At 49.0% G+C, this 25197-nt stretch overlaps 1 protein-coding gene across 1 annotated transcript in view; it reads right to left on the reverse strand.

Annotated features, from left to right (window-relative positions):
- The window catches only part of Csmd2 (CUB and Sushi multiple domains 2), a 549310-nt gene that overhangs the window by 81019 nt on the left and 443094 nt on the right, over positions 1-25197 (reverse strand). Inside the window, exons 29-40 of the mRNA XM_050156211.1 lie at positions 22476-22663; positions 16932-17126; positions 15969-16085; positions 15240-15353; positions 9870-9965; positions 8617-8820; positions 7840-7964; positions 6647-6743; positions 5063-5167; positions 4468-4586; positions 3879-3948; positions 1843-1959 (exon numbers count right to left, since the gene is read on the reverse strand). Coding sequence (XP_050012168.1) covers positions 1843-1959; positions 3879-3948; positions 4468-4586; positions 5063-5167; positions 6647-6743; positions 7840-7964; positions 8617-8820; positions 9870-9965; positions 15240-15353; positions 15969-16085; positions 16932-17126; positions 22476-22663 — 1547 coding nt within the window. The remainder of the gene's footprint in view (positions 1-1842; positions 1960-3878; positions 3949-4467; positions 4587-5062; positions 5168-6646; positions 6744-7839; positions 7965-8616; positions 8821-9869; positions 9966-15239; positions 15354-15968; positions 16086-16931; positions 17127-22475; positions 22664-25197) is intronic.

A 25197-nucleotide genomic window follows, 5' to 3' on the forward strand; every position in this document is an offset into this window, starting at 1 on the left:
GTCCTGGATGAACAAGGCGGGATGGTCCTCGTGCCCACGAGCACCAAGCTGTTACTAAAGATCTCTTTGTGATGAAGTCACATACTGCGATTTGAAAATGTGCTCATCTGTATTTGCGAGTGTGATAGAATGAACACGTATGTGCAAATGTCTGTGCACCTTGCTATGTTAAGAGCGAAGGCTAGACCTGCGATGCTGCAGACCCTCCGTTTCCTGTCCGTTTCCATGCGCTACACGATCCCATCCTGGGCACCATCCACCTCCTCGGCTCGTTCTCCTCCCATTAGCACATACTTCCACACCTCAGACTTCTTCTCTGAGTCATCGTCTGTAGGGCTCTGCTTTGCTTGCCTGTGCAGCCTCCCGTGTGGGAGAGCAGCAGGCAGCCTGTGGGCCCAACCCTGGGTTCTTGAGCTGCGTGGAAAGAACGGGGCTGTGTTCGCCCCCTTGCAGCAGGGGCGTGTAACTGCAGAACCCCTTGCATTCTGGATGAGAGAGAGGGAGCCGGAGCCACTGGAAAGCCAGAGATCCCGCGGTGCTGCTGGATCTGCAGCGGGCCCATTAGAGACAGCGTGCTTTGGTGGCTGAATACAAGGGACTCATAGCTGGCAGCTACCCCACTTAAAGTCCTGTTTGCCTGTGTGTTACTCTCGCCTGCCCTTTGTCTCCACAGGGTCTTTGGTCCCAAGCTTGAAGTCAGAGCAAAAGGGACTCTGGCCCTCCTTTCTTGGTGTCTCAAACCTAGACTCGGCTGAGGCTGCCAAAGCTGTCTCCACTTTCCCGAGTTCCCTTCAAGAGATGGTACGAGACACTAGACTCTAGCCTTTGAGGGTCACGCCACTGTCCCCCTCCCCTCCATTCTGATTTAAAGGCCAGCGGGACCATGGCTGTCCCTTATCAGAAGACATACTTGGGACCTATAACAGATGATCAAACAAGCGGTCTTCACAAGGAGGCTAGCAGACTGAGAGGTTCTATAATCCTCAAGGAGAGAGAGGAGATGAGGGGCAACATCCAGTGGGGCGTGGCTATCGCAAAGTTTGTTTGCATCACAGTCAAACGCATTGCTTTGTAGAGATTATGCTAACACAAATGTATAAAAAAGAGGAATCCCCAGGAGAGGTCTCTTCCTAGGGACAGAGCAGAATTGGGCCAAAGGACCCCCATGGACAGCCCATCCGTACCTTGTCGGCCAAAGCCACCATCTCTTTGGCACAGATAACCAAGGTTATATTATATTGCCAGTACATGAATTGAAAGCAATTAAAATTTGTACCTAGACTAACATCCTTCACAGCCAACAACCCCCACACCTGGCATAGCCCATCTCTGTTCTCCCCATCTCCAGGCCAGCTAGAATGTGTCCGTGAAGAATGCCAACTCAATTTCATATTGACCTTGGCTCAATTTAATTAGGATGATAAATGGGATAGGGAGTTAAAAGCACAACTTGCAGCCTGGTCTCAGCAAAACGGCTTTCCTTTTCTTTTATTCCAGGCAATTTCTTTCCTTTTCTTTTTATTAAATGGTCCTGAAGATGGAACCATGTGTCTTGCACAAGGCACGCTCTCTAGCCCTGAGCTGTACCCTCAGCTACAGCTCAAGTTGAGTTTCTTATTCTGTACCCCTGGGTTTAGTTTGGGGCTCAAATCAAAGTAACCCCTAAGCTTTCCTCCCCTTTCACTTAATTTCTTCCTTTCCCCCGAGATTGAACAAGACAGCACCCCATGAGCCAGAGGGGAGGGCGGTGCTGGCGCCGAGCTTAGCTGGGATTGGACAGATAGCTGAGTTAGTCCAGGTCTGGGCTCCAAGCCCATGTCACTCTGGGGGTTGCAGACTCACCAAAGCCCACAGGCAGCACGATCTTCCAGGAACAGTCCATGTTACTGGGGTAGTTGCCTGGGAAACCAGGGCTCAGGATCACCCCCTCCATCTCTTCCACTTCTCCCCCACATTGAGCTGTGACAAGGAGAGCAGTTGGGTTAGGAAATCGAGGAGAGGGTGGGGCTCTTCGAGCACGCAGAGTCCCAGTTTTAAACGTTCCTTGAGTCACAAACCCCTCTGAGAACCCCAGCAGGTCTCTCTGAACATCGGTACACCCAGGTAAACTGAGCAATGTAAACTCGGGACTGAAGCACAGCAGCAGGCCATCCAGGAGTGTCAGCCTTGACCACGCCCTCCACAGGTTGATGACCTCATCAAGGCCATGCAGGAAGTGGCAAAGCTCTGCTCCAGAAGTCTGACTCTTCCAGTCCTTACATGACAGCCCACCCCTCTCTCCTTCCTCTCCAACCCGGTCTTCACGAGAGCAAAGGACACAGGAAAGAGAAGAGAGCGGCACACATCCTGTCCTCTCTGAGTGCTTGCCACTGTGCCAGACTCTTCCCAGATCTGTCCTCTACGGGGAAGGATGGCCTGCCACCGAGGTTCACCATGACCACTCAGCACTGAGGGAGGATCTGGAGATATCTGATTTCAGGTTGCTGGGGTGCCTCAGTAGCTGCCCAGCTGAAAATGATTTTAGGTTTCACGTTCTCCGAGGAAAGACTGTGTGAGCAGGAAGGGGCTAATTGGCCACGGAGGCCCAGGTGTTCAGGGAAGAAAACGCCAAGGTCCAGACCAGTATTTTTCTGGGCAGAAAATGAGTAGGAAGCACACTGGGGTGGAATAGTGCCGCCACTTACATCACAGTTCCCACTCCACTTCCTGAGGGACCGTGGGGGAAATGTACGCCCCTCCCCAGCCCAGTTGCCAGAACAGCAAAATGACGCTAAGAACAGCTCCCATCTCGGGGAACCACTGTGATGCCTAGAATTTCCCGTATCCAACCTGCTCTCTCTGGGAGAGCAAGCACAGAATGTGGCATTCCCTTGACTCACTAACTTTCTGGGGGACAAGGGGATGCTGTCAGCCCGGCATGGCTGACCCTTTACATTCCCACCTCTCTTTAATCTCTGAAGACAGATTTCTGGGCTGGGGAAGATGTCTCACTTGGTAAGGGGCTTGCTGTGAGAACCTGAGTGTGAATGTCCAGCATCTACGTAAAAGCCAAGAGCAGTGATATCCCTGTAGCCTAGTGCTGAGGGGCAGGGAGAGGAGGACTCTTAGAGCTCATTGGTCAGCCAACCTAGAGCAACAGGTGAGCTCTGGGTTTAGGGAGAGACTCTGACTCAAAAAAAACGTGGAGAGCGATTGAGGAAGATATGCATAGGCACACCCCCCACACCAAGTGTATAACACACATGCACACACACACAGACACACACATACACATACATACCCACCCACCCACACCCACACCCACACACTTACGAACCCCCACTGGAGGTATGCAATGGGAAACTGGAGTCTGGCATTTAGTAGACACCCAATCACTGTTTGTTTCCTGCTTTCTTGACCTGACCAAATGCTCTGAGGTACCCCTGTCTTTCCTTAATTTTGTTAATTTCCTCAACATTGCCTAGCATAGGTTAAGCAGTAAAAAGACACCGAGTTCTTAATTTATGTGCAACCCTTGACAACTGAAGCAGGTGTTTTCGTCTGCACTTTGACAAAGTCATGGGGAAAGCCCAATGTACCTAAAATTGCCTTCTGGGGTCTGGCTGCTTATATGAGTCCACAATGGCCCTCATGATATTCTCAAGTGGACAAGCTTCTTGTGATTTTTCAGTTGGCGGGTAGAACCTTCCAGAAGTCTGGACAGCTTTGAATGAGAGTTAGAAATTGCACAAATGTCTTTCAGGAACTACTGACTTGGAACAAATCCAGAACACTGGATTTTTTTTTTTTTGACTTGAACCTGAACTCAGCAGTATAGCAGAGAGCTCTGATCCCCAGGGATTGGGACTCTAGTGGATTCTAAAGTCCAGTTCTCTTACCAATGCAGAGTGGAGGAGGGTAGTTCCATCGGCGCACAGTTCCAGGCATGCAGGAGATGTGGGCATGGCCCTGGAGAAATCAGAACAGTAGCGGGCTAGAGGTCCCCAGGGGCACAATTATACACCTAACCCGGAACGGGGGCTTGCTCTAGACCTCACATTAAGAGACAAGACATCCAGATGCATGAGATCATCGTGGGATTTGAGGTAAGACAGAAAGAGAGGTAATTTGGGGCGGGAGAGACCACTTACTAACAACCATCACTAAAGAATTCTCATTACAAGAGGTTTCCTTGTGAGTTTCCTCTAATTACTAAATTCCCTCATGGCCCTCAAAGGGAAATTAAATTTTCCCAAAGTCCAATCAAAGCCGACTTTGCAGGAACACATTCCAGGCTGGATTGTCCAGGGCCCTCACCATCAACAAAGTTTATTTTTGTGAGAATAGTTCCAGGAGTGGATAGCTGTCCCCAGGGGATAGGGAGGCTTCACCCGTAACCAGGCTGCAGCTTTGCCGGTAAGGGATTGGGTAATGCACTCAGGGGACTCCTGTTCCCTGCCCTGGGGTTATTTTGGTGGGGATGGGTACCTGAAGGGCGTATCCTGGCTCACACTGGAAAGAGACCACGTCATTCACCAAGTAGCGCTCGCCTGTCTTCACTCCGTTACTGGGTACAGCTGGTTCGGGACAACTGCTCAGGCCCACCGCTAGACAACACAGAGAGGGAGAGAGAAAGATGGGCAAGACTGGTTGGTTAAGGTGACAGAGGCAGAGGATGCTGTTGGCTTCTTGGGATCCAAGGCTTGTGCCTTCCTAGGCCTCCTGTTCACCCCGGCATACAGAGGAAGTCAGAATGTATAATATGGAGGCTCATCAGATCAAAGCTGGAACAGGGGGTGTCACTTCAGGGGCTTGGGATGTTTCGCTCACCTATTGAGCTCAGCATCAGGACACCTTGGTTGCAGACTCCCAAGGCCTCTCTATCTGAGTCCTTGTCCCATGGTTGAATATGCAAACTTGAGAGGGTTTCAAGCCTTCTCTAACCCTTAGTATCTTTCTCCAGTCAGTGGTAGCCTTAAGTGTGAAGGAGTGGGCACAGCCCCAAATCCACAGAGGGTGGGGAGTCAGCCACCATTTCCTCCCACCGAGAAACCCACACACGGCCACGACCCTGGATTCTCACTTTTGTATTCCAGGTGGAAGCCAGCAGCGGACACGCTGATGTCAGAGTAGAAGTGGAGGTAGAGCTGGTTGGAGGTGCTGTTCAGCAGGGCAGGCACTGTTGTCCCTGTGCAAGAACACCAAGGGTCATTCGGCATTCCTCCACACACCAATCTCTACCTCATTCCTGTTTCTACTCCCTGCTGGCATTCTGTTCCCAGGGCCCCCAAATACCACCCCCATTATCAAACTTACTAAATGACAAAATGCCAGGTAGTTAATGGGCCAGGGAAGGGAAGCCGTGGACGACCAGTGCTATGGACCTACACTGTCAGGAGGCGATGCTCCTCAGGCAGTGAGAGGGCTGTGCGCCTGGTCTCTACTCAGTCATCCTCAAAAAGATTCTGACATGTACAACTGCCTGGTCAACCCAGCAGGGCAGACAGCTTATCTGGATGTGAATGGGTAATCTTTATATCTTAGCATCATGATCTCTGGGCCTAGCAGCTGTAACTGCCCTGGCCATTGGGCAAAAACACATCCCATATTCTGACACAAGCATGCCACTGACTAGGCAGTGGGGAATCCGCTTTGGGGAAGAAGTTTGGTTGTTCGTTAAAGAAAGTGAGACAATGGTGATTTCATTTCTGGATATATGCTCTTGAGGACGGACAACAAAAGGGACACCAGAGCTTGCAGGTGACTCTCCACCCCAGCATTAGCCACAGTAGCTCCATAATGAAGGTGACACAGCCATCACTGTGTGACGGGTGTATGAAGAAATGGACTAGCCGGTACACAGCACAGCGCGGACTCAAACTGACACCGGGTGAGTCCATCAGACAGAACACCACATGGCCTAAGGTTTCACTTGTATGAACTGCAGACAAGGGCAAGTCCATGGGGACTGGAAGATGAGTGATTGCCAGAGGCTGGGGGCAAGTAGGGGAGGTGGAGAATGAGTGCAATTGGTACTTGATTTCCTTTCAGGGCTACAGAAATGCTCTGGGATTGTTTAGAAGTGATGGTTGAAGATCATTGTTAATATACTAAACCTCAGGCAATGGTGATGACGGTGGTAATGGTGAGGATAATGGTGGTGATGGGCTACACAGATTATTAGAAATGGGTTAGGTCAATATGTAAGAGCTAGCCAATAAGAGGCTGGAACTAATGGGCCAGGCAGTGTTTAAAAGAATACAGTTTCCGTGTAATTATTTCGGGTATAAAGCTAGCCGTGTGGGCGGCCGGGTGCCAGGAACGTAGCCCCGCCACTCCACATTCAACAGTGGTGATGGCGATGGTAGTGATGGTGGTGATGGCAATGGTAGTGATGATGGTGGTGAGGATAGTGATGGTGGTGATGGTGATGGTAGTGATGATGATGATAGTGATGGTAGTGATGATGGTGATAATGGTAGTGGTGATGGTGATGGTAGTGATGGTGGTGATGGTAGTGATGGTGGTAGTGATGATGATGATGGTAGTGATGATGATAATAGTGATGGTAGTGATGATGGTGGTGGTGATGGTGATGGTAGTTATGGTAGTGATGATGATGTCAACCACAACCCTCCAAATGAAAGCTCTGGATGTCCCATCTTACCTGAGAAACTCCCCAGCATGGTTACGGTGTTGTCTGCTCCGTCAAACACTTCTAGAGAGTCCCAGTTCTGCTCTGTGACAAAGCTGATGACTTGAATCTGGAGACAGAACGATTGAGTTGTTGATCACACAGCTCAAGTGCCCCTTTTTCTCCCCATGGGTAATTTAATTTATCAAACGCCTCCTCTGGGCCTGACACTGTGCTGGTTCCTTCCCATAAAAGTAAGATGTGGTCCATACCTATCTCACAAGATCACTGTCTGGTGGGAAAGACAGACCTGAAATATGATCATAGGACAGAAGGACAGTGCCATTCCAGACAGTGAGACTGCTTCCATCCAGCTGTCTTTCTCCCCTTGCCTTTTTGTTCATTCATTTATTGATTTATTTATTTATTTATTTAGGCGACAGGGTCTCATGTGGCTCAGGCTAACCCTGAGTCACCATGCAGCTGAGGATGGCTTTAAACTTTGAATGCTCCTGCCTCTGTTTTCCTGGGAGTTGTCACATGCATGCAGAAGCACACTTTGTTTATGTGGTGCTTGGATTGAACCCAGGGCTTTGGGCATGTCAGGAAAAAACTCTACTAACTGAGCCACCTCTCTGGCCCCTTCTCACATTTGGAACAGTCTTTGGGTTTCTTACTCTCATTGGGTGTGTCCAGCTCTGGTCCTGATTACTCCATTGGCCTGGCAGGCTCTGCATCCTCTCCTATGCCTCTCTGTGTTACTCCTACCTTGGGCACATGTTACGTATCCCAGTCACCCTAGCTGTGTATCTGGCTGTTCTCTCTGCCTCACTTGTGCTTGGTGATGTACTCTTTCCCGGGTCATCAGCAAGGCCCCCCTTTTTCCTCCTTAATGGTCTTAGATAAATACCTTGAACCATTTGAAACTTTCCCAAGACTCCTCCAAATTTATATTCTAGCTGCAAGCCCACATTCTTCTCCTGGCTGGCTGGAGCTAATTCCCATCTCCCATCTTCCCTCAATTAGCTGTCTTTCCTCCCATCTTTCCCCAGAGATGCTGTGATCTCTTGTTTGGGAGCCATATCTCCACATCTGCACTGTGGCACCAAAGCCACAAGGACAAGGACAGAGATGTTATTTCTCCTCCCACTTCAGCCTGGCTTGGGGTCCAGCAACAGCCAGAATCTGTGGGCAGCCACCTAACTTAGGCACCTCCTTGTTCCCACCTGAATGCCAGCTCCTTCTGGGACCATGATCTTCCACACGCAGTTGAGGCTGTTGAGGTAGGGCTCCGGGAAGCCAGGCGACAGGATGGTGCCCCTGCGTTCAGTGAGGTTGCCACCACAGGGTACTGGGAAGAGACACGGGGCTGGTCAGAGGCTCCTCAGCTCCTCCATGGGAGCCTCTCCGTGTGTTTCCCTCAGGGCCTTTGGCTTCTGCTGAGCCTCCTCCTGGGCTAGCTTCTTCTATGGCTTTCAGCCCCACTTCCCTCAGGATCTTGGCCTCTTCTGGGCCACTTCCATGTGCTGGCCTCTGACTCTCCCCTCCCTCCACCCCTATTCCTCCTGCTCCCCACCTCTCTCAGGATCTCCAGCCTGCTGTAACTCATATTTGTGTGTGTGTTTTTTTTTTCCTCCAGCTCCCAAACCGCATCTCCCAGTCCCACCCCCTGTAGGGTCCCTAGCCTCTGCTAAGTCTCCTTGCCATGCTGGCTTCTCCCTTAGGGACCTCCTGCTCTTGGCGACTTGACCTCAAGCAGTGGTCCTCTCTTCACCGATCTCCCTCTCCATCTCCTTCCCCTCTCTGTATTCACATGCCCGGTGGGACCAGAGAGTTACTCGGCCTGAGCGGGCCATTCTCCTTAGGCTGAGAAGGGCTGATGCATGCCTTGGGGATCTCTGATGACTGGCTGTGTCCCTCAGGGAGAGAAGTCTGCCCTCCGTCCTTCCTCTCCCCATCTCTCCATCTCTCCTTGCCCGGTCTCCGCCTTGGCTATCACTTACCCACACAGGTTGGTGCAGAGACATTCCACTGGGCCAATGCCCCAGGTACAGGGAGACACTCGATTTCTGGAGACCCCTGAAGGGCGTAGCCCGAGTTGCATTCAAAGCGGATGATGGCCCCCACGGAGAAGTCACTGCCCAGCCTTTTGCCATAGCGGGGTTCTGGCACAGAGCTGCACTGTGTGGCACTGGTTCGGGGCACCGCTGTGGGGGAAAAGGCACTTAGGGGGCAAGCCTCACTGGGTAGAAACTGGCCCAGGGATGCATGCAGGACAAGGCTGGAGGGGACCTTGGGAGCTTAGGGTACATTTTCAGGCTGGCATGGACACCTTCCAGGGAAGGTCCATTTTGAGGCACACTGCGGGATTCAATATGGTGGTACAGCTTCTAGGAATCATGGTAGTAAGAGGCCCAGGGCCCAAACTTAAGCCTCAGAGCTCTTTCTTCTTTGCTCCTTTGGTGACATTTCTTTCTTACCAGGGCCTCGTTCCCTAATGGCAACATAAGCCCTTCCCCCCGCTCTCTCAAGACCCTGCCCAGGGTCTGCAGGCCAACAACTTGAGCATAATGGTGGCTTGTGGGAATTAGGAATAGCGCCCCTGTAGCGGGATCTCCCCCTGCACAGGGCTAGACAGGGCCTCCTGGGCAGGTGTAGAACAAACAGGGAAGGCCTTGCTTAGAGACTGGTGGCCTTAACAACGAGGTTGTTGTTGGGCAGGGAAAAGCAAAGATGCTCCAAGGTCCTGTTGGGTCTTAGTGACTCAGAATGAACACTGATTGCCTGGCTGGTTATGGGTTTTAACCCAACCAGGAATTATTACCCTCATTTCATACTTGACCAAATGATGGTTCTAAGAAGTGGAACGGCTGGGGGCCACCTCCCTGATCAGAGGCCCGGCTTGTCCCGTCCCTTTACTACTGCACTGCAGACAAAACCAAGGGATAAGAGGGCTGGGACGGTGTCCCCAGCACCATCAGAGATGTACTAGACATTGGGTAAGGGTGGGTGGGGCACGGGTCAGGGGGAGGAAAGGAATTTACTTCCGACGTGTGCTTTTCCTTCCAAACTGTTGCTTGGGTAAGCAGATGTATACAGTTGAATGAATGTCAGGAAATTGTCCCCCACATAGTAACTGCTCCCCCCCTAAAGTCCTCATAGGGAGGTGAAGATAGGAGGTAAAAAGGTCTCTGTTCCTCAGGACACAAAGTCACTGAGATGACATCTGACCCTCCAAGGTCCACACCCTACATACCTTGGTAGACAAAATGGAACCCCCTGGCTGGTACTTGGCCTTTGGCGCTGAACTTAATGAGAATTTGATTGGAGGTGGCCAAGGGCAGCGACTCTCCTGCCGAGAAGAGTGAGGAGAAAGGAAGGGAGTGAGCCCGGCTGTAATGCCCAGTGGGTAGAATCCAGGCTGGGAAGGTGGGGCAGCCACGCTGAGTACAGTGAAGCCCTCCACAGTCCAGGACTCGCTGCAACCTCACAGGTTGCACCTCACAGCGCAGCTCACAGATGGGGGCTGGGGATGCGCATCCGTTCGTAGAGTGCTTACTTATTGTGAACAGAACTCTAGGTTTGAGCCTCCAGCACCGTGTGAACTGGGAAGGGAGGTGTGCTCCTCTAATCCCAGCACATGGGAGGAAGAGGCAGGAGGATCATAAGCTAAAGGACATCCTCCATCCCTAGTTACATAGCATGTCTGAGGCCATACTTGGCTACACAAGGCTCTGTCTTAAAAACAAAAAAACCCTAGAGATGATTTTATATCCATGTTCTCTCTTGATCTGCTGTGAGGCCAGCACGGCAGAGCTCAGCAGCACCCTCATTTACAAAGCAAGATAAAGAGGTTTGGGAAATTACATGACCTGCCCAGAAATAAGGAGGCTGCTAAAAATGTATGGAGAGAATGTATGGAGGGAATGTATGGAGAGAAATGTATGGAGGGAATGTATGGAGGGAATGTATGGAGGGAATGTATGGAGGGAATGTATGGAGGGAATGTATGGAGGGAATGTATGGAGGGAATGTATGGAGGGAATGGCTGTTACTGTGCTGACTGGAAGTATATTTGGAAAGAACTAAGGAAGAGACGCCAGGAGACAGCAAGGAAGAAATTCTAATTCTGCCGGGGAAGGATTGCTAATTCTTGTCAGTGAGATAACGACTGAAGGCCAATGTCAAAACTTATCTATGGATGAGAAATTAATGATTTAAAAATAATTACAAAGGCATGAGCATAAAGTCCAAGTATCCAATCTTGAAAACTAGAGACGGGCCCAGAAAGAATGGGAAAGGAAGGAAGTGCCTCCCACACCGGAAGCCAGTCCCTAGGGAGAAGGAAGTGGGCTGGCAGACACCAGCACAAATATCTCACCTACCCAGTCTTCTCCTTTACCAGAGAAACTGAGGAAAGGAGCCTGAGTAAACACGGAAATGGAGACTGAAAGAAATGCAAAAAGCCCTCCACTACCCCAAATACCACAATATCCATGGAAACGCTACTCTTTGTGTTGTTGTTGTGTTTGTTTTTCCAAGACAGGGTTTCTCTGGGTAGTTTTGACTGTCCAGGAACTTGCTTGGTAGACCAAGCTGGCTTTGAACTCAGAGATTTACCTGCCTCTGCTTCCCAGGTGCTGGGTTTAAAGGCTTGTGCCACCATTGTCTGTCTTGTCTTATTTTCTTGAGACACCGTCTCTCCCTGAACCTGCAGCTTGGCAGCCAGCTGTCCTCCCGGCTTCACTCCTGCAGCACTGGGGCTGCAGGCATGCATGCTGCCATGCGTGGATTTTTATATGAGTATTGGGTTTTCAAGCTGAGACCCTCAAGCTTGAGCAGCAGGTGCACTTACCCACACAGCCACCTCCCAGCCCAGAAGAGATAATCTTTTCATATTTTAATTAAAAAGGAGTTTTAGGCTTATTTTTATATGTATGAATTATTTTGCCTGCGTGTATATATGTGCACTATGTGTGAGCCTTGGGCCTATGGGGGGCGGGATCAGAAGATGGTTTCCAGTTTCCTGGATCCGGAGTTACAGATGGTTGTGAGAAAACTCGTAGGTGCTGGGAATTGAACCTCCTCAAGAGCAACAAGAAATCTAAACCACAGAGACATCTCTTTAGCCCTAGAAGAGACATTCTTATCTCTTGAGCACAGAAGTACCATGTGTTGAAGTAGTATACATCAAATCATACATGTCAAAATGAACGGCATGAAGCCCAAGTGAGTACGCTGCTGTAAGCATGCTCAAGCTGAGCACACTCCTGTAAACATGTGTGTTCTTGTACAGGGAAGAGTACAAACAACGCTCTCCACCCAGGAAATCAGGCTGAGAAGAACACAGTCATTTGAAGAAGCAACAGAGGAGAGAATTTACGAAATAAAAGCAGCGGCCAATTAGAAAGTAACAAATTCATAGAAGTACTGCTAAGTCGGAGCAACAAGAATTCCTCAAAGCAGCAGAGGTTTCCCATAAACCTCTAGCAAGCACAGCCAAGCAGAGAAGGGGGCTGTGAACACAGGTGCACAGCGCTCCAGAGACCCAGAACATAAGTACCGGAGCAAGGGCATTAAAAAAAAAAATCCTTGCATGTTACATAAGTGACATCACTAAAATGAAGAGAAGTTATGAAATGAACTTTACCAAAAGATAAAATATTAGCATCGAAATTAAAAGAATATACCTGGATAGAACAGGAGCCATGGAAGGAAATCAAAGAAAAGCAACAGAGGAGGAGGAGGAAATAAAACAATGAAACCAATTTATTTGCAAATGATGGTGCCTCTCATCCAGCAGCCAAGAATTAGCCTGTGATATTAGCCCTATTGAGGACAGTTCAATGGGTCTGTAAGAGGAATAGACTCTGAATGCCAGTCTTCGAATTGATTAGCACAGACTAGCTAGAAAACATAAAGGGAGCAAAAAGGACCCATTTATAATAAGAGAGCAATAAAGACAGCTAAAATCCTCATGAGATAGCCGGGAATAAAGCTAACAAAAGCAACAAATCGCTACCGGTTAAATGAAAGCGGCAGCCTGACCCCCAACGTGTCTAACGGATAAACAGAGACACATCATATTCCCTGCGGGGCACAAGGGTTAACACAAAGATGCATAATATAAAGACCTATGTCTCCATCATAAGCTATACATTTTTTTGAAATTCTAGAGATAATTCTTATGTAATTTTTCTTGATTTGCATCAGTTTCATGTAGCCCAGGCTGATCTTGAACCTGCTATGCAGCTGAGGATGTTTCTATTACGCAACTTTTGGGGGTCACAGACCCGAACCATCGCGCCAGGCTTATGTGGTGCTAGGCACTGAACATGCTTGCCTTTGTGCGTGCCGGGCCAGCACTCTGCCAGCTGAACCATAGTGCCATCCCTATGCATTTTAAAAACTCACTACAGTGCCATTTCATTTGTATTTTAGTAAATAAAGCTTTCCTAAAGATCAGAAAAATCAAACAGCCACGCTGGCCAATTTATAGACCAGGCGGCAATGACACAGACCTTTAATCCCAGCAGCCACACCAGCTTGCCATAGAAATCAGACGGTAATGGTGCACGCCCTTAATGCCAGTGCTAGAGAGGATTAAAAGGAAGGAGGAAACAGCTCTCAGTCACAGTCTCATTCTGAGATTCCTGGAGGCAGGATCGCCATTTCGGACTGAGGAAGAGGTAAGAGCCAATGGCTAGCTGTTTTGCTTTTCTGACCTTCAGGTTGAACCACAATTTCTGTCTCTAAGTTTTAATCATGCTTTAACTGAAAACATAGTTCTGGATAATATTTGGAGGTGACAAGCAAGACTGGCCAATTTAAAAAGTCACAATAGCTAGTTGTGGTACTGAGTGCCTGGGAGTCAGGAGGATGAGAACTTTGAGGCCGGCTTGGGATAAGTAAAAAGACCTGTCTCAAAAACAAACAAACAAAACCAAACAAAAAACAACCACAGGGATGATTAGAAACACAGCTTTTAAAGTTACTGTGGCAGGGCTGGAGAGGTGGCTCAGCAGTTAAGCGCACTTGTGGCTCTTGCAGAGGTCCTGAGTTTGGTTCCTAGCACCTCACAACAGTTCCCAACCTAACTCCAGTTCTGCAGGCTCCAGTGCCCTCTTCTGGTCTCCTTGGGCACTGCAAATATGTGCTATACTTGTATACATGCAGGTAAAAGACCCACATACATAAAATGAAAGTAAATCTTGGAAAAGTTATTGTGACACCAAGTACCATTACAGCTTTATAATTGCCAAAACCTGTACAGGGAGACATATACACGCGGAAGAAATAGATTAAAAGTAAAGAAAAAGACCCAAACACCATAAACATTAGAATATATAAACTTGACATTTTCAAAATCCTGTCAGGACAACTGATTAATTGGTTTGAGTCTCTGTAACAAATAAAAAAGTCAAAATAAAATTCAGAGGAATAAAGGCAAAGCGATAGAACCGGAAAGAATAAACAGAAAACAGAGGTTATCATCTGCTCTGTCTACAGCAACGACATAAATGATGAAAGAAAGATGTATTTGATATCAAGGGGCATTTTAATTTTCTGATATCAAAACATACCCTGAAGAAAATTACAAAGCAAACAGCAAACTGGAGTGGAAGGCTTTTTAAAGTGTATATGATTCCCCTGGTATAAGATGTATTTTGCCTGTAGCCATGTGGGGTTCTGCTTTATGAAAAAGAAGATGAGGGCTAATAGAAAAATCAACACAAATTTGCAACAAGAATGCTTGGGCCAATAAAGACATTATATAAAAAAAAGTTACCACCTCACCAGCAATAAAAAGGCAAATTAAAAAATGATATACTGTTTGTATATTTCAAATAGATAACTTTTTAAAAATGATCTCACTTTTGGAGAAGAAAGCTGTAAGGTCTTTCTATCAGGGTTATTTGACAATCTCCACAAAAGCCTCAGCGTTCTCACTGTAGTCTTTGCTCAGCCACTCTTAGATACTCCGAGGTGCAGTCAGGGATATGAATAAAGATATACGTACAATGCAATGAGTTATTATTCATAGTGCAGAAGCAAGCAAAATGCACAGCACTAGGGAATTTCTTATATAAATCTTAAATAACTATAGGAGAAACGAGTAAGAAGCATTAAAAATCCCAATATAAAAGAGATACTTAACGACAGAGAAAGTGTATGGTAAGAGTAGTTACAATGTTATATATATATATGTATACATATACATATATATATAGTTTTATTGATTGGAATATGTAAAAGTCAGTCTATGTGGATCTGAGGAGTAGAAGGACACACATTACACTATGACAATCATTTGTTTGGAGTGTGTGTATTTAAAATTCTCCCCTGATGATTTTGGTTTGGCTTCAAATTCCTACAGTGAAAACACAACATGCTCAAAAAGGAAAGAAAAGTTGGGGTCTGGGTATGAGGCTGAGGTGTGCCTGGGTCCTCCGTTATGTGTGGCCCTTTTGATGTGGAGAACTTGTAGTGGATTTTAAAATAGCACCTCTCTGGCCGTGATGGGTATAGGCCCTCATTCCTGGCAGCAGTCCTGGGGTGGCTCAGTCTCCTCTTACTCCCTCTCCCCAACCCTGGCCCACCCGGATCCCTTGCTGGCCCTGGGTACCTGTGTGGGAGCCGGAGAGTGAGCTGAGGAGCCGGGCGTGCTGGCTATAGCCGTCGTGAACCTCCACTATGTCGTTGAGGGCTGTGTGGAAGAAGGCAAACTGGCCAAACACCACTGTGGAGGAGACATGGCATGGAAATCAGAGGACGTGCCGGCGGCTGAGGGGGGTGGGATGGAGGTGGGGATCTGCTGGCCCCGGGCCAGGAGGAGAGACATTAGAGGGGTTGCTGGTGCAGGGGCCAGCAGTTAGGGAGCCTTTCTGGGGCAGGGTTGTAGGCTGACAACACTGGGCAACAGGACACAGACGTCTAGGGAGTCCCTGGCCGGTTGGTCTTCTCCACAGGGGTCAAGACGACATTCACACCTGCACCCGAGGGCAGGCCACTGGAGGTAGATGGAATTCTTAACTCTTTTCTGTACAAGAGCTGCTACAGCTATTGAGGACTTGCAAAGGCTTCTGGTGCATCCTCTATTCCCCCAACCCCCACCCCGATCTCAGTCCTTTTCACCAGTTCGCCTTTGCCCCCTCTCCCTCCAACACACACTATGCCTATGTGTGCACTTCTTTCTCCTCTTGGAAAGCCTTCTCCTGGTGTACCCCAGGATACTCTCTGTCCCGACGGAGAGGCTGTCCTTCCGGGTCTCACAATGAAGGACCCCAAGGGCTTGCCATTTTGGAAGAAAATGGGAGGAATCAGAAAACACAGAAGCAAGTCAAGGAAACCCTACCATAGTCCTTAGGCACGGTGACAAAGTACAAGCAGGTCTGTCCACTGGTATAGTTCTGGGGGTAGTTTGGGGACAGGACCACTCCATCCGAGCCCACATACTGTCCACCACAGGGAGCTGAAAGAGAAGCCAGAGAGGGGCCTGGTGACTTGGTGACATCTCATCAGCTGCTCATGTTCCCTTCTCCCAGCCTGGACCTCTGGCCTCGCCCAGGCCAAGGGCGTCTTGTCCCTAGTCTGGAATCCATCTAAGGGCACACATTGGTATTTGCCCTCTAAGTGTTAACACTGGCAAGGGTCCCTAAGGGCACGCCTTTGGGGCTCACATCATGAGACTTTCATGCTTATATGAAGGACCTGGACGTGGTCTTTGGCTCCATGGCTGATCCATGAAGGCACTGGCATTTACTGAGCAGTAGGCTGAAGATTCTCTCCCCACACTTCCCTTCTGGGGTCCACTCAGTCAAGCTACCTACTGCTCCTGTTCTTGGTGCCAACTTCCACAAGTGGCCTTGGTGCTGGCCTCGCCCACTTACCCGGGCAAAGCGTCCTCATTACTTTTTAATTTTTGGGCTCCCCATGTTCTGGGGGATCTCATAACACAAGACCACCTGTAGCCTTACTTTACACAGACATCACTCAGAATGTCCTCCAGCCCCAGGAATCAGCCCAAGGTCACCTTTATCACCCTTTCCTGGTGTGTACTTCCTGGATGGCAGGCCTTCAAGCTTTGGTTGAACATCTCTGTGAGTGAATAGACACACTCCAGAGAGGTGACCATCCAGAGGGACTGAGACACTGGGTGGATGATGAAGCCAACCCCCTTCATTGCAAACCCACTTATCCGACCTTACTTGCTTCACAGGAGTCCCCTTGTGGCCATGTCCTGCTTCCCACTCTCCAGATCCTTCTGCCCAGCATCCATCTTAGGCCCTTAGATCCCCAGCGTCCTGGCTATTCTCACCAGTGCAGACTGGTCTTGGGTTGTTCCACAGTGGCTTCCCATCAGGCCCCAGGATGCAGCTCAGGGTGGAGGCGCCCTCAACCTCGTACCCTCCGTGGCAGTAGTAGGTGATGGACGAGCCCAGTTTCAGGTCAGAGCCCACTCGAGTGCCGTTCTTGATGGAACCGGGGTCAAAACATGACTCCCTTGGGTTTTCTGGAAAACCAGAGAGACAGACAGATGACATTCTCAGGGGGAGCAAGTATTGCTGTGCCTGCAGTGAACTATGCCACTTCCTACACCCTGGGGGAAGGCAGGGGTCAGTCAGTGCTCAGGCCTGGCTCCTGGCTCCTCTCTCACCCCCAACTGGTATAGGCTACGTTTCCTTGGCTTCCTGTCTCCAGCCACAAGCCTGGCAATGCCCAACATTTGGAATCATCTCTTTCTCCAGATTTTTTTCCTTCACTATGCTGGCCTGAGGGTGGAGCTGATGTCTGTTGCTCAGGCTCACATATAGGGCACTAACCCGAGATCTAGGAAGGATGTGGGAAACCTCACCCCACCTCTGGTTGGATGCCCCAAACCCCTGTGATATCAAAAGCTCCAATATGGGTTTCTAGGTCTTCACTGGACACAAAGTGTTTACCATTCATTGAAGTAATGGTGGTTTCTGCCTGGTCACACGACTTAGGTGTTTTCTGTTGCAGGATAATTGACTGCAGTGTGAAACCTCAAGATTGTGTTAATAAAAATCAACGTTGGAGCAGAGGGCAGAGCCGGTGACTAGTTGACAGGAATTGACCATAGAGAGTATGAAGGAGCCAGGAATATGGATAGAGAGATGCACAGGAAAGAGTAGGGAGGGATTTAGAGATTCATGGCCTTTTTGGTTTGGGATGGCTGGAGAGATGCTCTCTTGCTGGGTCTTTGGCCAAAAGAGAAGGTCAGTTGGTTGCTTCTCTGCCCCCTCTGAGCTAGCGGGTTTTCACCCCAACATCTGACTTCCTAGTCTTTATTGGTAAATAAACAAGAGACACGTAGCTAAACACTACATTTGGCGGCGGCAGCAGGGTCAGGTGCCAGCGGGACAGTAAGTCCTGCCAGGCCATGACCTGAGCAGGATGGCAGTGACTGCAGGAGCTTTGGGGGGCGGGGGCACAGATGGTAGTTACAATATCAGTAGATTCAGGTACAGCCGCTGTGTCGGAGACAAAGCAACAGTCTTTGTAGGCAGGCAACTGTGGATGTACCCAAGCCATTTATTCTTTTGACATTTTTCTGCACCATACTTGGTGTTTCCTCAGTGCTGGAGGTACCAGCTGGGGCCCGGGTGTCTGAAGTAGAACTGACACCATGGTCTTTTTCCCCAAAGAAATCCAAAGCAGTCCTGGAAGGCAGCCCTTACGCTCCCCGTGGCAGCTTTTTCTCATCCTTGTCACCAGGACTGTCAGCTAGGCGGTGGCAGGACACAACTAAGGGCAGATGGCACCAGGAATCTGTCATTGGTCCTCGGGGTTTGGTCAGAGTGTCCATGTAGGGCAAGGGCACCGCGCAATTCTTCGTGTGCTAGCGGCTTTGCCGGAAGCGCTCTGAGACAGAACGATCGGAGCTAAGGAGGGAACAACTGGCGGAGAAGACACCAGAGTTCAGAGATGACTGGCTCACGGTGAATGTTGCTGAGGGCACTTCCTGTCACCGGGGTACCTTTTAGAATGCATATACACATGGCAGTCATTGCTCGAGGCTGTCACGTAGCTGCCAATCAGCCTGTTGAGTGATGGGACAGGACCCCGAGCGTCTATAATCCTGTCATGTCCATCAGCTCTTACATTGGAGCCCTTCTAATTCCCCTGCTCTTCAAGTCTTCCCCCACACAGCTGAACACGCAGCAGTCCTGAGTGCACTGCTGGGGCTCACTAACCCCAGAGAAGCTTCACTTGCCAGTCAAAGGGCCCCTCCTCAGCATCCTGTGTGCCCTATGGTACTTCACCCTGACCCCTGCATCAATTCTGGTCTTTCCTTATGCCCGAGGCTCTGGCTAGGCTATAAATGGCCACTGGATGACCCATATTCCAAGAGCAGAGATATGATGAACTGTGACCATAAATTCATAATGAGCCAAATCATATTTGAAACTAAGAAATTGAAACCAAGGTCATGCAGAGTCTGAATCACTTGTGGTACCCGCTTTCCATTCCCTCTGCCAGTTTCAAAGATGGACCCCAGGTTTGACTGACAGTTTCCAGGCACCAGGTCAGACCTACATATCCCAGCCTCTTGGGCAGTCAGGTCTGGCCTAGGGGATGGAAAACACAAGCAAGACTTTCTGCTTTCCTCATAGAAGGCAAAATCCTTCAGGCCTACAAGGGCCCTGCAGATGCTGCCCCCTCCATTCCCTCTGTGACGTCACCCCCTGCTGTTCCTTTGCTGACTTGCTCCTGACTCACAAGCCTCTGTGCTTGTCCATCCCCACATCTGGATAAGGTTCCCATCTCACTTCCATCAGGTCTTGTCAATGTTGCTTTCATGGTGACATCTTCTTCGGGAAGTTCCTTAAAACTACAATTACTTGGAGCTGGGGAGATGGCTCAGCTGGTAATACGCTTGCCACACAGGCATGAAGGCCTGAGTCCAGATCCCCGGCACTCATATAAGAAATTGGGCATGTGTCGGTGTGTGCATGGAACCCAAGTGCTGGGAGGAGTGGAGCCATTTGGATTCCTGCTTGTTGGCCAGACAGTCTAACAAAACTGGCGATTCTCAAAGAAGAGAGGTGTCATTCTAGGGTTAATGATTAGCTTGACAGAATTTAGAGTCACCTGGGAGATTGGCCTCTAGGTGTGCCCGGGCGATTCTCTTGATTCTGTTACCTGAGGTGGGAAGACCTGCCCACTGTGGAATCCTAGACTACAGAAATGGAAAATGGAATTGCGCAATGCAATGGGGCCCCTTACCCCGTTTTCGGAACAGCTGCTTCAAACTCTTTCCAAGTTGTTGACTCCCCACTGGGATGGTTTGCACTGTGGGCCAGGGCAAACCCCTCTCCCTTCCATTGGTTTCGTTAGCATGTTTTATCACAGCAATAGGAAAAAGCTAAGACAAGAGAACAGGATGGTGTCCGTCCCCCAGGCCTGCTCCCGTGACAAGAAAACTACTGCATCCCATGTTTCGCGCATCTTCTAGAACTGTGTGTGTCAATGGCAGACAATGAAAGGGGTCAAACCAGTTGGTGGATAAGAAATAACCAGGGAGCATTGGCAGTTGATAAACATGGGCTAGGTGGCAATCGTGGTTAGCATTATTTGTGAGCACATATGTGGTGTTCTCAGGGGCCACCAGAAATGTTTAATTAAAGGACAATTTAAATGTGGCTGGGGCCCTATACTATGCAGGTGGAAAGTGTGAGCCAGAAAAATTTTAATTTTAATGGGTAACATGAACCTGTTTGTACACAAAGGCTGACGAGGCCTGGTTGAACCTCGATGATGGCAAGAGGAAGGGAACGGGCTCTCTAGAGTACCTGGAACATTCTGGGCATTAGGCTAATATATCACTCTCTCACATCAGTCAGATATGGACATATCTGACTGTTCATCACCTCTGAAGAGCACAGGGCATCAGATACACGCCAGGTACTGTACCAATGACTTTAATGCACAGGACCATCAAGATTTGTAACTTTGCTGGGAAGGAATTTTCCTGCCGTCATTTTATGAATGAAGAAGTGAGAGGTTAAGCAACCACCTAAGGAGACCCAATTATTAAGTAGTAAACATGAACTTAATCCAGTAAACTGGCAGGCTATGCTCTTGCCAGGCAGGGACCTCAGCTATTTTTTTGTGAGGTTTGATTGACATATGGCTATGCACATTTCTTTCTACTTTGCCTCTGGCTTTAGCCTTCCAAGGGAAGAGCTGGGTGTGACAAGCTGACCTAAAATACTTACATAGGCGTGCATGTGGTGTATGCACTTTTGCGTGTGGCATATGTACACGTTTGTGCGTGGTGTATGCACATTTGTGTGTGGCATATGTAAATGCTTGTGTGTGGTATATGCGCATTTGTGTGCGGCATATGTACACGTTTGTGTGTGGGTATACACCAAAAGACGACATCTGGTCGTCCCATCCTACCGCTTTCTATGTTATTCCCTTGATGCGGACTCCCTTGTTGATCTTGAAGCTAGGCTGGCATCTAGCCATGTGTTAGCATTCCTCCCCTAAGGTCACGAGTGGGTGGGTGGGTGGCCATGTCTGGTTTTTAATGTGGATTCTGGGATCCTTATGTTTTCTCTCCATGTGTTCTTACCCATAGCGTCATCTTTCCAGCTCACTGGTTTTATATACGGGTGCTTGGGACCCAAACACAGGTCCTTGTGTGTGCCAGTGCCTTACTGACTGAGCCATTGCCACATCACACCCCGCTATGCCCCAACTGGGTTTTCAACACGTGCCCACGCCCATTCCTTTATGTTTTGGTCTATGGCTATTTGAGCCCTCCAAGGGCAGCTGAGAACCTATGACAGGGAAATATTTATTATCTAAAATATTTGTTATCTTTAAGAAAAAAAAAACCCCATCAACTTCTTTTGAACTCTCCGTTATCCACTGGCTTAATTCCAAAATCCAGTAGCACTACATGAATGGGAAAGGCAGGATAACAGGACGCCATCAGATGTATCATGTGACAAAGTGCCAGTGTTGGAGCACTAGGGCCCTAGATTTTCACAGGCTGCTCTGTCTATCTGGGCTGAGACAGCTCGGCTGTGGTTTGCATCACGCCCCAAAGGTTGGCACTTGGTATCCAGTGTGATGATGTTGATGTACCTATGAAACCTTTAGGTGGTAGCATCTCCTAAGGGTGATCAGGTCAGGAGGGGGTGATGCCTTTGTAAAGGATTAAAGCAATTCCAAGGGTCCCTCCATTATCTTGAGTGGTCATAGGAGCAGGAAGCCTGGTTCCTGTATCCTTCCAGCTTTCTGTCCATCTCTCTGGCCATGTAATCTCTGATGCATGGGTTCCCCCCACCCAGAAGACCAGACCCAAATCTTGGACTTTCAGTCTGAAACTTTGATAACTAGATAACTCTTTTCGCTTAAAAAAAAATACAAAGCCTTGGGTATTTGTTATAGCAACAGGAGATGGAATAAGACAAGGGCAGTTTCCCAAGATGGTGGGAGGCTCTGTCTGGGATCTAGAGGAAGACTGAGATTCAACATGAACCCTTACAATGGATGGAAACGACCAGGAAGGTGTTAGCTGATGGGTATCAAGGGACACTATGAGGTTGGAGTTAGGAATGACCCTGATAGAGAAGGGGGGAGGGGGTAGAGAAACAGTGATTTGAAAAACAGAAGCAGGGTGTCAAAAGGATGCTACTACCACACTCTTAGCCCTGGGGTATGTGAATATGTAAGCCTAAGCCATGGTGGGGGGTGTCTCAGGGATGACATCCTCTGTAAGGGACCTGCAGGCTCCCTGTGGTCTAACCTATCTATTCCCTACGGTACCACATTGCTCTTCCACTGACCCTACCCTTGGGGCTTGCTAGCACCAGGCCCCTACCTGTGTAGTCAATGACGAACCCGGCATTGCTCACAGAGGCATCACTGCGGAAGGCGAGGAAGAGACTGTTGCTGCTGCTTTCAATGCGGCCCGGGAGCTGGGAGCCATAGAAGCTTCCTATGAGAGGGCTGAGAGAGTCCCGTCCATCGTAGATGTGGAGAAAATCATAGCCAGGCTCCAAGTTAAATCTGAAGAACAAAAACAGCCCATCCCCACCCCGGTAAGGCCAAACAGGCTTTCACTGGGGCTTCCCAAAAAGCAAGCCCACCATCCCATGGGACCCAACTTTGCAGTTGAAACTAAAAACTGAGGCCCCAGTGACTTTCCAGTCAGGAGGGATGCTACTAAATGTGATTTGGGGCACAGGTGGTAGATTCTAATCAGTGAGTGTTCTCAATTCTGTAGCCAAAGACTTCAGGTTTTGCTCATGCAGGAGGGAAAGCAAATTGCCAACTCCAGACAAGAGGGGGCGAAAGTGGCAGGTCTGACTCCGGAGCTCGTACTGGACACGGGTGCTCGGCTGTCGTGCTAGCTTTGGTAGGAGCACAGAGTTACCCAGGGAGTCATCTGCAGCAGGGACCTGCCACCACGAAAAGCCCACTTTCCTCCCTCCCTCTCAGGCCAGCCACGGAGCTCGTCAGCATCTGTTACCACTTGGATCCTAGCATCACCTCTAGATGTCTCTGAGCTACCCTGAACCAAGTGTGGGATGAAAAGCCACACTAAGTCTTTCTTGGTTTAGCAAATTGAGAACTGGAGTTCGTGGAGGTAATGTATCCCCCTAGGGTACCTAGCAGGGGCATCTTAGCTTTTGATATTGTGACATGATTGCTGTCATCTACAGTAAGTCAGGACACATTCTTAGCTATTGTGGGACACATGAGGCCTGCAGGCTACAGGCTACAGGCTGGACACACCCACCTAGAGTGAGCATAACGGGAAAATGACAGACATAGGGAACTGGGGTCTTAGCATTCCATATGCCCTAACAGAGTGTTGTGTTAACTGGTTCACCCCACTGGGAACTCCATGTGGTCTATCTGATAACTCTTAAGCGTGGACCAGCTCTCTGATGTGTGATTCTGCTTTCAAGCCCGTGCCCAATAAAGGCAATGTATACGAAGTCAAGTGGGAAAAAGATGAAAATAATAGAGAAGAAAATGTGTTTTCAGAAAACAAATTTCTGATGCAAAGGCGCTCATGCCCGGGAACAGGTGGGGGATACTGCGATGCACCATTTGGTCGGACTGAGAATGAAGTGGCCCTTCTACCCTACAGGTGGTGTAGACAGGGACCTCAATCAGGCCCCAACAAAGAGGGTGAGGTGAGTAAGGAAGCAGGGTGGGAGTTTGGAAGCAGACATGTGTCCTTTATACATGGGGTCTTTCCACACTGGAAACTACCCATTCTTTCAAAACTCTTCATAGAAAGTCTCTGGCTGAGTCTGTCTTGGTCACAAATTGTAGAATGATCTGGTATATTTTTTTATTTTTCTGTGATTTTGAGACAGGTTCATATTGTGGCCCAGGCTGGCCTTGAACTCTTGAATTCCTTGCTATCCTGCTTCAGAGCTGGGAATACAGGCATGAGTACGCCAGCGGAACCAGCATTTTTCTGCCTGTCCCTACCTTCTTCATGTCACTGAATTTTTAACTGAGCCCCCTCCAGATGCCTAACTGTGTCTGGTGCCAGGGACATGGAGCATGCTCACACGTGCCTTGCTTTCCAGAGCTGCTGGTGCTGGAAGAAGCAGCGGCTGGTCTGTCATTGTAACGTTCGCTACGTTGGTAGACTGCCATGTGCCTCTTGAGCTCTCTGAGAAGCTGACTCTCAAAGTGGGGCTGCATCAACCACTCCCGCATTTCAGATCCAGTGCTCCCCCCAAGTTCCTTATCCAGGAATGAGCGCCATTCCCCTAACTCTGTGACGAGGAGGGCAAAAGAGCTCAAGAGTAAAAACCCAGGGAGTAAAAACACGGTCCTTGAGACTCACTGGAAGGTGAGCCATCTTCACCAGAAGCCACTATTGTTATCCCGTGACACAAAAGTGCCTACCATGGGAAAGAGACAACAGAAGTTTATCCACAGCCAGGGAATGCTGACCCACTGGGGAAAAGCTCACAGCCATGAGATGCTTATCCATGGGCCAAAAGCTCACTGGGAACCCCAGCTGCCTTAACTTTCTCAATTGGTTTCTGTTGGATGTTGTGAGCATCTTATTTGAAGTGTTGTCTCTGTCTGCTGCTCTTTCTTCTCTCACTTGAATACCTCACCAGAAGGGACACTCTGTTCCATCTGGGACGGGCTCTACCGGGATCTCCAGCTCGCTGCCTTAAACAGGCGTCCCAGCTGATTTCTGCTGGGTGCTTCGAGTGCCTGATTTGATGACGGTTTGCTCTCTTGTTCATTATTATTTTATATCAGCTTGCTGTACCCTTAATGAATTTACTCATTAAACACAAAAACCACAGCTACAGTGGCTCCTTCTCCTGACTGTACAGAATGGCCAGGAGTGTATACGATAAGGTCCAGAAAATGCACAGTCTCCAGGGAGGGAATCACTAAGGTCTTCATGTTGGTCCAGCCTGAGTTTATTCTGGGCAAAGAAATGACTCTCAACAAAGGGAGGAAAAGTCAGTCACCGGGAGACAGAAGCAGGGGTGAGGCTACAGGGCATGAGAGTGTCTCTGAGACTCAGGAAGCCACTGAGTTTCAGTCTGGCT

The sequence above is a fragment of the Alexandromys fortis genome, unplaced genomic scaffold, assembly GCF_014885135.2.
Source record: "Alexandromys fortis isolate MF-2015 unplaced genomic scaffold, M_Fortis_MF-2015_v1.1 scaffold_26, whole genome shotgun sequence".
Classification (NCBI taxonomy): domain Eukaryota; kingdom Metazoa; phylum Chordata; class Mammalia; order Rodentia; family Cricetidae; genus Alexandromys; species Alexandromys fortis.